This window comes from Radiomyces spectabilis (genome assembly GCF_025331425.1).
Source record: "Radiomyces spectabilis strain NRRL 2753 chromosome Unknown BYT42scaffold_11, whole genome shotgun sequence".
NCBI lineage: Eukaryota > Fungi > Mucoromycota > Mucoromycetes > Mucorales > Radiomycetaceae > Radiomyces > Radiomyces spectabilis.
In genome coordinates, this window is record NW_026251936.1 from 825068 (window position 1) to 838797 (window position 13730).

General features: G+C 44.2%; 5 protein-coding genes across 5 annotated transcripts; 2 read left to right on the forward strand and 3 right to left on the reverse strand.

The window, feature by feature from the left end:
- Positions 1–55: 55 nt before the first annotated feature.
- On the reverse strand, positions 56–2116 carry BYT42DRAFT_622723 (uncharacterized protein; the record flags this gene model as incomplete). Its single annotated transcript, XM_051572382.1, has 8 exons — positions 56–595; positions 663–825; positions 884–1064; positions 1126–1204; positions 1272–1473; positions 1629–1792; positions 1857–1961; positions 2027–2116. 8 exons carry the CDS (start codon positions 2114–2116, stop codon positions 323–325), a joined length of 1257 nt encoding a protein of 418 aa, XP_051420630.1. The 3' UTR covers positions 56–322.
- Positions 2117–4079: 1963 nt separating this feature from the next.
- BYT42DRAFT_616706 (uncharacterized protein) lies at positions 4080–4921 on the forward strand (the record flags this gene model as incomplete). Its single annotated transcript, XM_051572103.1, has 4 exons — positions 4080–4237; positions 4303–4606; positions 4702–4781; positions 4840–4921. 4 exons carry the CDS (start codon positions 4080–4082, stop codon positions 4919–4921), a joined length of 624 nt encoding a protein of 207 aa, XP_051420631.1.
- A 1482-nt stretch (positions 4922–6403) lies between these two features.
- On the forward strand, positions 6404–9963 carry BYT42DRAFT_548465 (uncharacterized protein; the record flags this gene model as incomplete). Its single annotated transcript, XM_051566012.1, has 3 exons — positions 6404–7749; positions 7871–8316; positions 8441–9963. 3 exons carry the CDS (start codon positions 6404–6406, stop codon positions 9961–9963), a joined length of 3315 nt encoding a protein of 1104 aa, XP_051420632.1.
- Positions 9964–10604: 641 nt separating this feature from the next.
- BYT42DRAFT_75668 (uncharacterized protein) lies at positions 10605–11867 on the reverse strand. Its single transcript, XM_051572819.1, has one exon. The coding sequence runs from the start codon at positions 11435–11437 to the stop codon at positions 10682–10684; it is 756 nt and encodes a 251-aa protein (XP_051420633.1). The 5' UTR covers positions 11438–11867; the 3' UTR covers positions 10605–10681.
- Positions 11531–12560, reverse strand: BYT42DRAFT_75789 (uncharacterized protein). The gene is made up of 4 exons (XM_051572821.1): positions 12371–12560; positions 12087–12311; positions 11908–12020; positions 11531–11835 (listed from the first exon to the last, which is right to left on the reverse strand). Exons 2-4 carry the CDS (start codon positions 12272–12274, stop codon positions 11624–11626), a joined length of 513 nt encoding a protein of 170 aa, XP_051420634.1. The 5' UTR covers positions 12275–12311; positions 12371–12560; the 3' UTR covers positions 11531–11623.
- Positions 12561–13730: the final 1170 nt, after the last annotated feature.

Sequence of the window (13730 nt, forward strand, 5' to 3'; positions counted from 1 at the left end):
GAACGCAAATTCATTGGCGCTTTGCAAAATTTATTTCAGGAACCCCATCGACATTCCAACTCGAGAGCTGCTTTCATTTGCAACCAGAAAAAAAAATCATCAGATTCTCTCTGGAATTATCACAGAAAATACCGTCAACCAAGCATCGATCGAAGTTCTAGAGAGAGACGTATAGTATGTCGCGTGGTGGGATTCCGGGCAATGGTACATCCGAGTGCATGATATTGCATACCCAATAGTTCCCTGGCGGTGACTTGTGAGAAAAGGCACGACAAATGATCATCAGAAGAGAAACTGTCATGGCGCACACCGTCCCGCATGGCTACTCTCTTTTGACCAAATCGGCAATCACCGAAGCGCCGCGTAAGGATGTGACGATATTCGTCATGAACTCGGCCGTGGTAGGTTCGCGATGGGCGTGACGGTCCAGGTAAATTATAACCAGCACGGCATGTTCATCCACTCGCATCAAGTAATACGCGCTGCCAATTTTGTTGTCGAAAAAGTAGATAGGTCCTGATTTCGGATCGTTGAGTCGAGTTCGGGAAACTTGAACAATGGAAATAATGTTGGGTAAATGGTCTTTTGGCGCTTGCTGGTGTCAAGAAATGATAAGAAGATAAATACAAGCAATAATGAAACAGATGTTGTGCAAATCTTACATTGGGATGGCAAAAGATGAATGGAAATGAATGGATACCCTGGGGCGGCTCGTATGGCGTGCCTGAACAGACATACCCTTGCGGATAAAACGGCGCGGCTGAAGTGACCTCATAGACGAGACCGATGCTGTATGCACCAAACCGTCTGCGGAAAGTTGATATCCTATGGCGACCCAAATGAGACTCGAGTTTGGTTATTCCAGCGTGTATATACTACATACTGGTCGTAGTAATCAATTTTCAACGCTTTCCAGAGGTTTTTTTCAGGTTCATCCTCGCTTAGCATGCTTTCTTTGGACAAAAGGATGCTATTAAAGTACAACGTCATTTTCGCCGTCAGGTTTTCGAGGTATTTCGTGTGCCAGCGTAGCGTCGGCGGCCATGCATCGTATTGTTTTTGCCCTTTGGCCTAATAAGGTAGTGAGCGTGAAAATTCAGGCTTGCATGCAATTGCCTGTTCCACTTGCCTCGGCGGTGAAAAAGGGAAATCGCCAGGTCGCTTCTTTGACCTCACCCGTATGTACCGCAGTTTTCTGTCGATGCTCCAAAGAATAAGAAAACGGATAATGGGCCGCCATTGACAACGAAGCGTTATCGATTGCTTTTTACCTCGGGATAATCCTGGGCCTGGCATTCGCGTTTCCAATCATTGAGTTCCTGTTTACAGAGAAACAAGGCGATGCATGTGTCTTGAAAGGCGTACGAAATAATCGCGTCTCTGGCTTTGAGTAGCGATTGTAGAATATTCATTTCGCGTTCCACGGCGGTGCCCAGAAGAAGTAGATTCTCCTTCAACTCCACTTGCCGAAAACTCGATCGAAGGTCGTCAAATTCCGTAAGCAAGGTTTCCGAAGAAGTGTGGCAACCGTGGGCTGCAAACGTTTGATAGCTTGCGGAAGAAAAACAAATAAAAGCGTCAGAAACTAGCATCCGAACACGACTGCCACGCGTCACTGGTTCACTTACAAGCCAATCAAGGCGAGACGCGCTTTGCACAGAGCCACGAGAGCATTCAATAGACGGATATTTGTAGCTTTGTGTTCGGTTGGATGCGCTGCAGGTGAGGCTTCCAATAAGGTGATTTCTTTTGTAATATCCTCGATCAAGTAAGTGTACAGTGAACTCAAAAACTGATTCAATGAACGCTTAGTGCTTGTCATTTTTCTTCATTTGACACGACAGTGCAATACTCACGGCATCCTTTCTCACGAACCATTTTGATTTCATAAAGGAAAGTTGGGTATATAAATTCTCACAGTTGCTGAGCTTTAGAAACACATTACTGAAAGGTGAGTAAGTCTACAGAAAAGCACAGCATTAACGTGTGGTTTTCGAGCTGTCGTTACTGTGAGAAAGACGTTTACTTTTAGGAGTTTGGCGGAAAGTTTATTGGCCGCCGTGTAATCGAATGCGCCCAAGGCGGCAAGCACATGTCGATAAGTTCCGTCGCTCATGGTATGGCTGGCGGTTGGACGGAAGCCTCCCAAAAAAAAAAAAAAAAAAAAAAAAAAATCGGGAAAATTTTAGTAACGCCTCCAGGTGCCATTCGGGTTGATTCTACTAGAGAAGCAGTCAAAGGACCTTCATTATCCCGAATTTGAAAAACCATCAATAGCTGCCACTCTCCCACTTAGAAATTAGTCATTGCTTCATTTACAACAGAAAAAGCCTTATGCGGGATGACAAGTCGATGGATTGAATTAATAGAAAGCTAATTTTTGCGAGGCAGCAGTTGTAAACTATTCGATGTCCAACATGATTCTAGCGTGAGCCTAGCAACCGGAACCAACAAGTAGAAAATAATGCCATTTCGCGCTTGTTCATCCCAATTCAATGACGACGACGGGGCTAACCGGTGACACATGGTGTTAAACCATGAACACCGGGAGGGTTTCTGGGGGTTGGTAAGGTCTACCGGTTTTCAGAGTCGCACTGTGTATCCTGAATCGTTTCAGAGGCTAAGCTTTTTTTTAATGTTGCGGAATATATTTGGCCGTAACTTCGGTGTGTGAGGAAAATCCCTCCCCCGAACCGCTCCCCACCGCGGGAAACGCTGTGACATGAAACGATGACTCTATTGGCAGCTGGGATTCAAGTGGTCGAACGCCACGGCATCTCAATGGTTGATCGCTGTGCGAACAGTGCGATGCTTTCCAAAACCGGCTATTTCTCCTTTTTTTTTGTGAAGGACCAGCGGTGCAAGTTTTATTTGAGCGGAAAAAAATCTGGTCCCTGGGATGGTTAGAACTTCTCATGAGTGACACAGGATTCCCACTAAGTTCCATTAATGGAATTACTGCAGGATGGCGGTCATTGATAAAGTTGAGATTGCGGTCATCTTATTTTGGATTTGCGTAATTTTACTGTGCTGACTTGATACGCCCAGGTCTTGCGTGAACCTGGTTTCGTTGCCATTTTCGTCAGTTGCATTATGAGAGTCGAAGTCATTGGCATGAACCATAATATACTGCATATCAAAAGAAATTAGCATAGGCATTGGTATAGCCAGAGTCATACTAGGCGTAGTCATTGGTTACCGCTTTCCCCAAAGAAATCCCACACGTTTTTTTTTTTTTTTTTTTTTTTTTTTTTTTTTTTTTTTTTTTTGCAGGGTTTAGCGATTGCTGCGCGATTTAGAGACATACTGAAAGGAAAGGGGCGGGCCTTGTTAGTGTCATTTTTGAGGCACTCAGGACATTCGTTTTCGCACGTCTTGCTTGCAATACCGGGAACTTTTGAAGATCGACAAGTCGTTGTATTCGCTGAATCGTTATTTCATAACGATGCATGCACAAAACGTTTAGCGCGCCACAAAACCGACATGAACATTCGAGGATACGTGTCGATAGTGAATTTGTGGAGCAGAATTGCGTTCTAGCCATTTTGATGGTCTAAATGACCTTGTAAACGACTTTCTGGATGCGCACGATGACTTTCTTTACCCCAACAGCATGGGAAAATACGTGCCAAAATGTGCAAAGCAAAAAACTATTTTTTGAGAATGCGAAAACCTCCAAGAACAGCCCTGCATAAACTCAGCTCAGCCTCAACTGTCGACTTCTTTCTTCTAAAAAAAAAAAACATCATCTAAAAAGCTTCAATAATCAATGCTCATTTTGCGCGTCTGATTTAACGAAGATCGCAGTCCATACATGAAAAGAAATGTGGAACGGAAATAGCCAAGTGTACTCATAGACACATTGAACCAACGCTGTACAGCGTCAATCATCCCGCTGTAAGTTTATGGCATTACATTCAATATTCATTTAGATACTAAAGAATATGACTGTCGTCATACGCGTCTAGTGTTGATGAAATGGAATGCATGAAAGACTATGCGCTCTCTCGATCTGGCAGCGAATTATCTGTTGGCAGCGAATTTATCTGGTGAAAAGTAAGAACGATTCGTTGGATGGCATGGAGTGGAATACGAACGATGAGCTGCTTGATCAAGCAGTGTTACATACTTTGGTTGATGAAGCTGGCAACACCGATGAGAATGCAGCCAACGATTACGAATGCGACGGGGACGCTCTCGAGAGTGACGCCCCAGAGAGGACGATGACATTTCAAATGTGCAAGCTGTCAACGAGGAGTCATCTTGGTCCAGCAGCAACCGCACGACTACATTTGACTTCAGCCTCCATAACACGGCACCTGTTGGAAAAGCTGTACGACTGTGCATCAAGCTTCATCAGCGTGCTCTCCGAAGAAAGATCCGCCGTCGCTTTTTGAAGGAGCTGATTGAAGACATCAACGCGTATGTTTACGGAGTCCTTCCGCCGTTGCCGAGCAACTACAAAGCGAAAGCTGCCATGCTCGAGCGATATCCCGTCAAATCTGCTGAGTACGACATATGCCCGAATGGGTGCATGATATTTACGAACGCACGGAACGATGTGGACGAAGCCTGCATCTCGGAACACCACGCTTCAAGAGCAAAAGTCCGCTGAAACCAGCTCAGCAAATGAAGCATCTGTCGTTGGGTAAACAGCTTGCACTGATCTTAAATGATCCTAAAACCTGACAATATATACAGCAGCGCCATCCGAGCAATCTCGAAAAGAAAACCGACGTGTTTGACGGGGAAACTTACAACATATCGGAAGCAGCATGGACGTAAGGACGACAGTACAATCCATCTGAGAATGTACACTGACGGCTTCAACCCCTTCAGCAATGGTTCAAGATCGATGACGATTGTCCACTTTGTGATCTTCGATTTTCCTCCGGAGAATTCGCCACGAGAGCAAGAATAAGCTGTCAAAATAAAAATTAAAATTAAAATTAAAAAATAGAAATAAAATTAGCTCGAGGCAGAGGAAAGTGTCTTTCGAACATTCGAAGTGTGTCGTGCATACGTCAAAAGAAAACAGAGATACGCCTGCACAAACATTCATTGTCAATAATACGGTATCCAAAAATCAAAGAAACCCTGTCATATCAAATTTCGGCGCAATTGATTCTCCTTTCTTCACCGGATTACAAAAACCTGATTAATCTCCAAGAAACGGGCCGGATTTATTCTTTGATTTTTTTGCGCTTGTACCTCATGTTCCTTTCTAACTAAAAACTATACAAAATTGTTTACAGCTTAGTTGAATTGAAAAGACTTGAAAAAAAAAAAAATAACTGAAGAAGCACAGGATCTGTTGATTTATAAGTTACTTTGTGTGCCAGGTTGCCAGGTTAAGCAGACAAAATAATTTCCAAATATGCAAAAGGTCCCAAATTTGATTTGTTCAAGTGGTCATTGACGTCAACTTTTAATTGGCTGTAACAGTGTTGCTGGAAGCACTTTATAAGGTTAGCATCTTTCCGCTGTCTTTGAGTTGTTCTTTTTGATGTGTGCGATCGCCAGAAAAAGCCATGCTAAAGTTAATTGTATATGACGACATTCCATCTTTGATCGCATCGTTTCCAAAAAAAAAAAAAGGTGAAGTGAAAGATGAGATTTTAGTGTGTCTATCATGTTGGGTTGTGACACTCTCTGAAGAGTTTTCTGTCCGAGGAATGGAACACATATTGAACCAAAACCTGAGACAAAATCTGCCAAAAATAAACAGAAGATTTTCGTTGAGAAGGGAAAGCAAAGTCCTTTTTTTATTTGACGACATGAATGATACAGTGGACATTGGATCTTGCACCTCTCCTGTGGTCTCCTTTTTTCTGTGCCATTTTTTTTCTGAGATGGAATGAAACGGTACACAATGTGTTTCCCTCATTTTGCCATGGCATTCGGGTCAAGGCGGGGCAGGTCACGAGATGATAAGCACTGAATGGATCATGTGGCGATAGCGGTTGTACAGGGAAAAAAATGGAAGCGCCCCGCATCGCACATCCTTATTTGGGGCGAACGTCGTTCTTTCTCCGCGGTGTTTCGCCGTCTCAAAAGGGAAACCTAATTGGGGCGGCATGATTGGTTGCCAATAAGAAAAAAAATGTGGGGATGGTTGGACTACTTTTTCAAGGCAACACCTGGAGAAATTCGGGTCTTCAAATCAAGACAGAGCCAATTGTCCAAATGATAAGAACGTTACACCAAACACTATTCCCTGTTAAAATCCATCTCTTCATTTTCCGCCTTTTTTTTTGTTTCTTTTGCTTATCTTCTTTTATTCTACAAATTCTTATTAACTTCTGCAACCTTTTTTTTTCGTGTCTCTTTAATATTTTTATCCTTTTTAACGATCTAACAAACTCCCCTCTCCCCCCTTAAAAAATAAGTGCTTCACTTGCCAATGACTTCTTCCTCTTCTACGAATACATTCGATACGAACAGTACGGTGTTGCCTGAGAATCTGTCACGCAAGCGGAAACAAGAATTTGAATGTAATAAATGGTCAGAATTTGTGTATTCATCCCCCAATTCACCTTCTGCTGCCATCCCTTGCTCTACAGCCGCCGGCTTGACAGAAGCAGACCATCACGGCCATCTTTTCAATTTCGATTCGATCTTCCCTTCCTTCGACCACGCCGTGCCTCCTCACGATTTGTCGGTTTCGCTTCCAGGACATTTGCAACACTCTCTGTATCATTCCGTGACGGATTTTCATCATCCTCCCTCCCAGGGCACCGGTTCACGGCGTCACTCCGTGGCTGTAGGTGAATTGGACTACCATTCATTGGATGTTGTCAAACAAGAGTTCAATTTTGCTTCATGGGATGCCGATATTCAACAATTATTGGGTACCTCTATGCCGTCGTCGTGGTCTTCGAGTTCCAGTGGAAGTACCTTGGATAGTGTTTCGCTTGAACGACCTCCCGTGCACCGACGCGCCATGTCACTGCGGCTTGAAACACAGCCCCATGATATCACCATGTCGTCCATGGCATCCCCAACCACTCCTGCCTTCTTCACGCCCAGCTTTTTAGAAGCATTGAATGAAGACGATGACAAGAACAGCTTTGCCATGTCCACAGACCCTTCCGGTAATATGTCCTTTTTGGATGGCAATCACTTTCCGCAACCTGATATCATGGATCCATCAAATGATTTCCTGCATCATCAACATCATCCAACACAGCAATCCACCAATCTATGTCACCCGGCCGTCGGAACCACCATCACTCCTTCCGTCATTTCCAACCCCCACTCCCTCTCCAATTGGTTTCTTGATGAACACCATCATTCATCTCCGCAACAACAACAACAACAATCATTACCTCCTTCATCGTCTCATCCATCTGTCAAGAGCAAACAACGACGTACAGGCAAAACCAAACATCACACGTCACCTCCTACTTCGCCTTCCAGTACGACGATATCTTCCTCGTCTTCTCCTTCACCACCCATTACGCCCATGCAATCTTCCATGCAAAATCTAGACGCTTTATCGTTTCACCAACATCAACACCATCCCTCGATCCCTGAAGAAGATGAAGATATGGATAACCATGCATCGGATAAATATTCTAAAGCCAGCTTGGTCACAGCCCGCATGGCGCAAGGCGCAAATTCAACATCCGCTCTGAAACCAATAGTGCAGCAATATCTTCTAAGCAGCGATCCGGCAGGCTCGGGGCAGCGAACAGTCATGATCTTAACTAGTAAAGTGGCACAAAAGAGCTATGGTACCGAGAAAAGGTAATTAAAAAAAAAACGATGAGGTTCACAAGAAAAACAAAACGCCGCTTAAAGCGTTTTTTTTTTTTATCAAAAACGAAAAAGGAGGATGAACTAAAAAAAAAAAAAATTGCCAACTTAGATTTTTGTGTCCACCTCCTACAACTATCTTGAAAGGTGCGAATTGGTGGACTCGTATGAATGAGGCCGGTGGCGGCCATGATGATCTTTCCAAGGCGTTTTTCCCAACTTCGTTGAGTCCTCCTAAATTGACGATTCACATCTCTGGCGAATCGACGAGTCAGGCGGGCGTGTTGGAGTGGTACACGTCCTCAGGTTCCATCCTTGATAACTCCTCTTCCATCATTGCAGCAAGTAACACAACCGCGTCAGGTGACACGACAATGTCGGGCAAATGCGTTTCGAAGCACTTGCATATCAATGATGCCGATGAAAAGCGCAAACGAGTTGAAGTGCTGGTCAAAATCCAACTCGGTAACGACGTTCTCTTGGGCACACTACCAAGCAAAGGCATTAAAGTTATCAGCAAACCAAGTAAAAAACGTCAAAGTCTAAAAAACATGGAACGTAAGTATATAACAAAAAAGGCTCACTGTCTAGAGAATGGTCCAACTTGTAATGAATGCAATGATCGTTTTTTTAACTTTCATGTTTTAATTTTTTAATCTTGCTTTTTTTTTATTCTTACCAGTGTGCATTCATCATGGTACGACCATTTCTCTTTTCAACCGAATTCGTTCGCAAACAGTTTCTACGAAATATCTCGGTGTATCGAACAGCCAAGGTGGCTCCAATGCGAAAAGTACCGGCGCTGGTGGTGGTACTTGCTTTGTGGCTCGAACGGGCTGCTGGGATCCATTTGTGATTTGGATTGTCGATACATCACGTTCTCCTGATGCGGCCAATATGACTCCACGAACCCATGCTTCTACGAATCCCCACTATCCTCCGCCTCCCGCCATTGCGCTTCAGACCAACGGACAACAACCGTTGGCCATTCATTATAACCAATCGGTCGTACTTCAGTGTGTGACCACCGGTCTGGTCAGCCCCGTCATGGTCATCCGTAAAGTGAACAAGGGCAGTATGGTGCTCGGCGGTAACCACATGGACAATTTATCAGGTTCAACCGGAGGCGAATGCGGAGATGAAGCGCTGGGCGATCCCGTGTCTCAACTGCACAAGGTCGCGTTTCAGATTGTCCAAGATCCATCCATTGCCCATAACAACAAAGCCAACTATAACCCCTTAACTGCCGCCGCATCAGGGCTTCCACTTGGTGAATGGACCTTGCCTCAGTCATCGCAACCGGCCACTTATCTCGCTTGTTTGAACGATGTCGTCGGTATGCACAAGACTACCGCGCCACGCACCTTTTTGACCTCGCGTCCTGTGCCTCCTTCTCCTGCCCCTCCTTCGTCGTCTTCGACTCCACTCGATCACATGACAACGCCCACTCTGGCTTCCTCCTGGCCCGACAACGACTGCTTGTTATCGTCGGAATTCATGGCCAATGAACTGATGTGCTCCGTGGTGTCGCAAGAAGGCAACGGCAAAGTTGTTCGCAAACGTCGTGTGTCGTGCGATATTGCCAAACCCATGTCGCTTCCGGCTAAATTACAGTCTCAGTCAAAGAACAATCGTCGTCGCGTGAACTCGCTCAACGATGTACTCCCTACGAAATCCGAAGCCCGTCGAGGCAGTACCGCGAGTTTGGATCGTCGCGGTAGCATGAATTCCGAAACCGGTCAACAAAACGATGGCGCTTGCTGGACCGAAGATGTATCGGATGCCGCGGTGTGGACCATTGTTGGTACGGATTGTGCAGTGTATTCGTTCTGGACGCCTCCCAGTGGGGCGGGTGCTTTTAATGCACCTTTTGCTGCTTCTCCCGAGGTGTCCTCGCCTATTTCTCCTTTCCCTGTTGTCTCCAATGTCACCCCGGCGGTGGGAGACGCCAGTTTATCGATCGGAGCTACTTTATGCGTTTCAGGCGAAAATATGACCCGCGACCTTTCCGTTTGGTTTGGTGACGTTCGTGCCCCTCGTACCGATTATAAATGCCGCGAATCCCTCATTTGCACTCTCCCAAGCTTGCAAGAATTAATCAACAGCCCCATCACGGTTCAGGAAGGCATGGAAAGAAAATTGCCAATCCTGCTGGTTCGAAGTGATGGCGTCGTTTACCGAACATACAAGTTCTACTCATTCTAAGCTTCGTTTTTTACGTTGATTGTCCCCCTCTTTATTTCTCCTTCAATCCCTATGTGTATTTTATGACTCCATTTCTATGTTGTTTCTTCGTACCAACCTCTATATTCGACGCTTTTTTTTTCATTCACATTTGTTCTTTTATCCTTTTTAGCACCTGTTTTCAGTTATTGTTTTTATTTCTTTCGGGCGTCAGTCAGTTGACATTGCTGCCGTTTGTTATTCTTTTTTCTTTCCCCTTAGCTTTTGATTTCTTTTTTTTTATTTCTCATTATTGCATTTCTACCGTTCAAAGTGTACTATATAAAAAATGCATGGCCTTCGTGTCATTATTAGCAATTCATGGAAAAGGGCCATTCCAACTTAGTGCGTGCAACCATGAGTTTCCAAAAACGTCAATGTCCAGAGCGTAACTTTTATCCGAGGGGGAGCTCCCCTTCACACAAACCACCATCTAGAACCCGGCAACGAGAAAGAAAAAAAAAGGTTCTCCATGACGTACAATGTCCGCTTTGTAAACCGATTTACAGAATTGTGTTGATCTTGCCATCCATTCCAAGTCAATAATAAAAAAGGACGTGATACAAGCGCTTATTTTTTTTTTTTTCGTTTGTGCGTGGGGAAGTTACACCAGTCATGAACTAACATTGGTGCCACGGTTCATTTTTAGTGAGTTGAGAAAGAAAAAGCATGAGCCATTCATAAAGCGCGTTCTAGGGATTTAGAGCAAGAACGGCGGAGCTGGTGGTGGAGTCGAAGGTGGTAAACCAATAGGCGACGATGATCCCCTTTGACTGGGCCATCGATGAAGCCGACCAGTGTTCTTGTTAATAGAGAGTGGGGAATCCTCGGCATGATCGTAACTGGGCAAAGCCGTTTTATCTTGCCAATCGTGGTACAAGGTACGATGGGAGTTTATCTGTGTCTCTTGTGTGCCTTCACCAAGTACGGAAAATGGAAGAGGCGCCAACGGATTGTCAGCTCCTTGATATTTACCCGATTTAACGGGTGGTGATTTTGTGGACATCTTGCTGAGACGCTGGGCGAGATCAGAAAATCGGGTATTTACAAGCGACGATGTATCCAGCATCGACAGTGGTTGACCGTACATGGACAGGAACGCTTGCGAAGCTTTCAGAAACGACAAGTCCGAATGAATGGAATCGCAGGAATAATGACGAGAGGGAGACTGGCCGTCAAAGGTCGGTGATGGCGGTAAAGGCCAATAAGACGCCGCGGCCACATCGGCAATCGCTTCCAGCGTATTCTGACTTCCCGGCATCCGATTGTATGATTTGATGATATTCAAAATATGGCTGTCATTGTTTTGTAAAGAACTGACCGATTTTGGACATGGATGGTCCAGTTTAGAAGACGTGGCGGCGGTTTCGCCTGCAATGACGGACGGCGTAATACTGCTTCGTCCCCTCCATGTTCGAACCTTTTGGCTGCGTTTCAACAGATAAATGCAACTCATGGTCGCAAAAAAGACGAAACAACATAATCCCACGACGATGCTGGCGATCTGACCCTCGTTCAGTGTAGGCGTTAAACTTGCATCTGCATTGACAATGTAAGCTTCCGCTCTCACTTTGTCAACTGTACATGCTGCAAGACAACGTCATGTTACATACGACGCGTTCCGATCCTCCGTCAAAGTTGACTAGTAAATTGGCGACTTACTGGTACAAGGTGATATCGCAGCGTTGTGCAGCGCCTCACTGCGCGGCAATGATGCATTGATATTTTTATCAGGAAAAGCTACTGTAACATCTTTGGGATCAACCACAGACGATGAACCACTCACAGCGACATGCCTTGCTTCCGTCCTTCGCTTACGCAATCTTCTACGCGGCTGACTTTGAGAACTTCTGTCTAGTGAATACGACTAAGCATCAGCGTTCTTTTTTCTCTACTTGATCGATTGGAAGCCCAACCATTACTTACTGTGGAGTGTACGTATTAATGGTGGAGTCACAGTTGTCACCTGTTCTATAATTTTTAATATCGCTGTTTGGTTGTAATCGATGGTCATCTCAAATGAGTGCTTACCCTTTCCGCTAATAAGTAATACAACGCTCATGAGATGAAATGGGAGGACCATTTTTAATGTATGCTCAACTTACCCTGCGCAAGGATGCCATAATAAAAGAAGACAGCTGGTAACAAACCGCAAGCCTTTCGGTTGGATTGTTTCATGCAAAACTTCAGAACCAGATATGTTTCCGAGAAGATAGAATATAACAAGTGTTCGAATGACCAGCAGTGAACGATGAGAAGGAAAGAACCAAAAGGACATAATGATAGATTTCATTTGACAAGTATGAAAGTTGCTTCTCGTCGAAACTATTCTAGATTTTCTTGGATTATTTGATCAATTAACGATTTTTAATTGTCTGTCGCTCCTTACTAAAAACGATCCCACTCCGACATCGGATGTGGTTATTCGCTCTCTAGCCGCACGGATTGTCGTCCACGAGCGCTTTCTTCGAACCATCGTTTTTCCCGCTCATGGCACCTTTCTCTCTCGCTTACAACTCGTAGTTACACAGATCCAAACGAAGACAGTCGCAAGCCTTTTTGTTGACTTAAAAAGCGTCATTAAGGACCATCACCTTTATATACGATGCTCTCTGTAATACCGCCTATAAACACTGTACTTCCTGTAAACTTGGTAGCACCACTCAGCTCAACATTGCTTATTACCTAGGCAAAAGAAAGATGTAACGCTCCAAGAAAAATAAGACCTGTCGTTCGAAAATGATCAATGGGACACCTTCATTCGAAATTTATCTGTGCGCGAAATAATAGCAGGTCCGTGTCATCAATTATCATTACTGCTCGTCGAATGGACGACATTGCCAAGAGAACTTTCTTCTTCTATCGGTATATGTTATTCGTAACGACTACGTAGTTACGATAATGACTTTGGCACAAACTTTTGTTGTTTAACATCGGGTAGCCTAGCAATATGGTAAGGGAAAAATATGAATACTCAATCCTTTGGTAAAATTCTTATTACAAAATATTTATCAAACTATGAAACAAATGGTGCTCTTTGTCTCTGTGCTCTTTCGGTGACCTCAACTTATCACTTGATGATTGGATCGGTGCTGAAACCATATGCCCTACTACCCCACAACCATGTCCTGATGACAAACCATACCATTGCTGGGCACCAACAAAGGAACATGTTGAAGAATTCTGCCCCCCGCCCCCTGAATGTGGTGATTTTGGTCCAGACTGTATCGAAGGCTTCAAGACATGTTGCCTGCCAATACACTGAATTAATGTGTGATACTAAAATTTGTGATAAGCGCTTAAATTATCGTGCCTTCAAATAGAGACTCTACATTTGTTTTACCGATCAGAGTAGTAATCTTTTGCTTTGACAAACCTAAAGTGGTCGTTTACGGTGTGGTTCTTTTGCTTAAAGCAGCGTCCCGAATTTTACTACATACCAAAAAAAAAAAAAAAAGACTAACTATCAACTTAGCGTCAGCATTCTTTTTTCATTCAGCGAAGTAAGTGAAAGCCATTACAGAGAGTTTCATAAGACAAGTTCTAACTGACATATGTCATTTTATTTCTCATCAGATGATAAATAAGGCAGATTACTAAGAAAACATCCTCAGGTTTGGTTGCTGTTTGCGATGACGTACGAAGTGAATCCTCTCTCAGGTTTCTTTCGAGAATTCATTTCTCCAGAAAGTGCTCCTTGTCAAAAATACTGCGCGTTTCATTGGTGGTGCAACTTCCGCGCTTCAAAA

Coding starts and splice junctions, on each gene's coding strand:
- BYT42DRAFT_75789 (XM_051572821.1), bottom strand. CDS start 12,274: ATGAAATCTATCATTATGTCCTTTTGGTTCTTTCCTTCTCATCGTTCA. Junction 12,021..12,086: donor TTATGGCATCCTTGCGCAGG/GTAAGTTGAGCA, acceptor ATTACTTATTAG/CGGAAAGGGTAAGCACTCAT. Junction 11,836..11,907: donor ATTAATACGTACACTCCACA/GTAAGTAATGGT, acceptor CGTATTCACTAG/ACAGAAGTTCTCAAAGTCAG.
- BYT42DRAFT_75668 (XM_051572819.1), bottom strand. CDS start 11,437: ATGAGTTGCATTTATCTGTTGAAACGCAGCCAAAAGGTTCGAACATGG.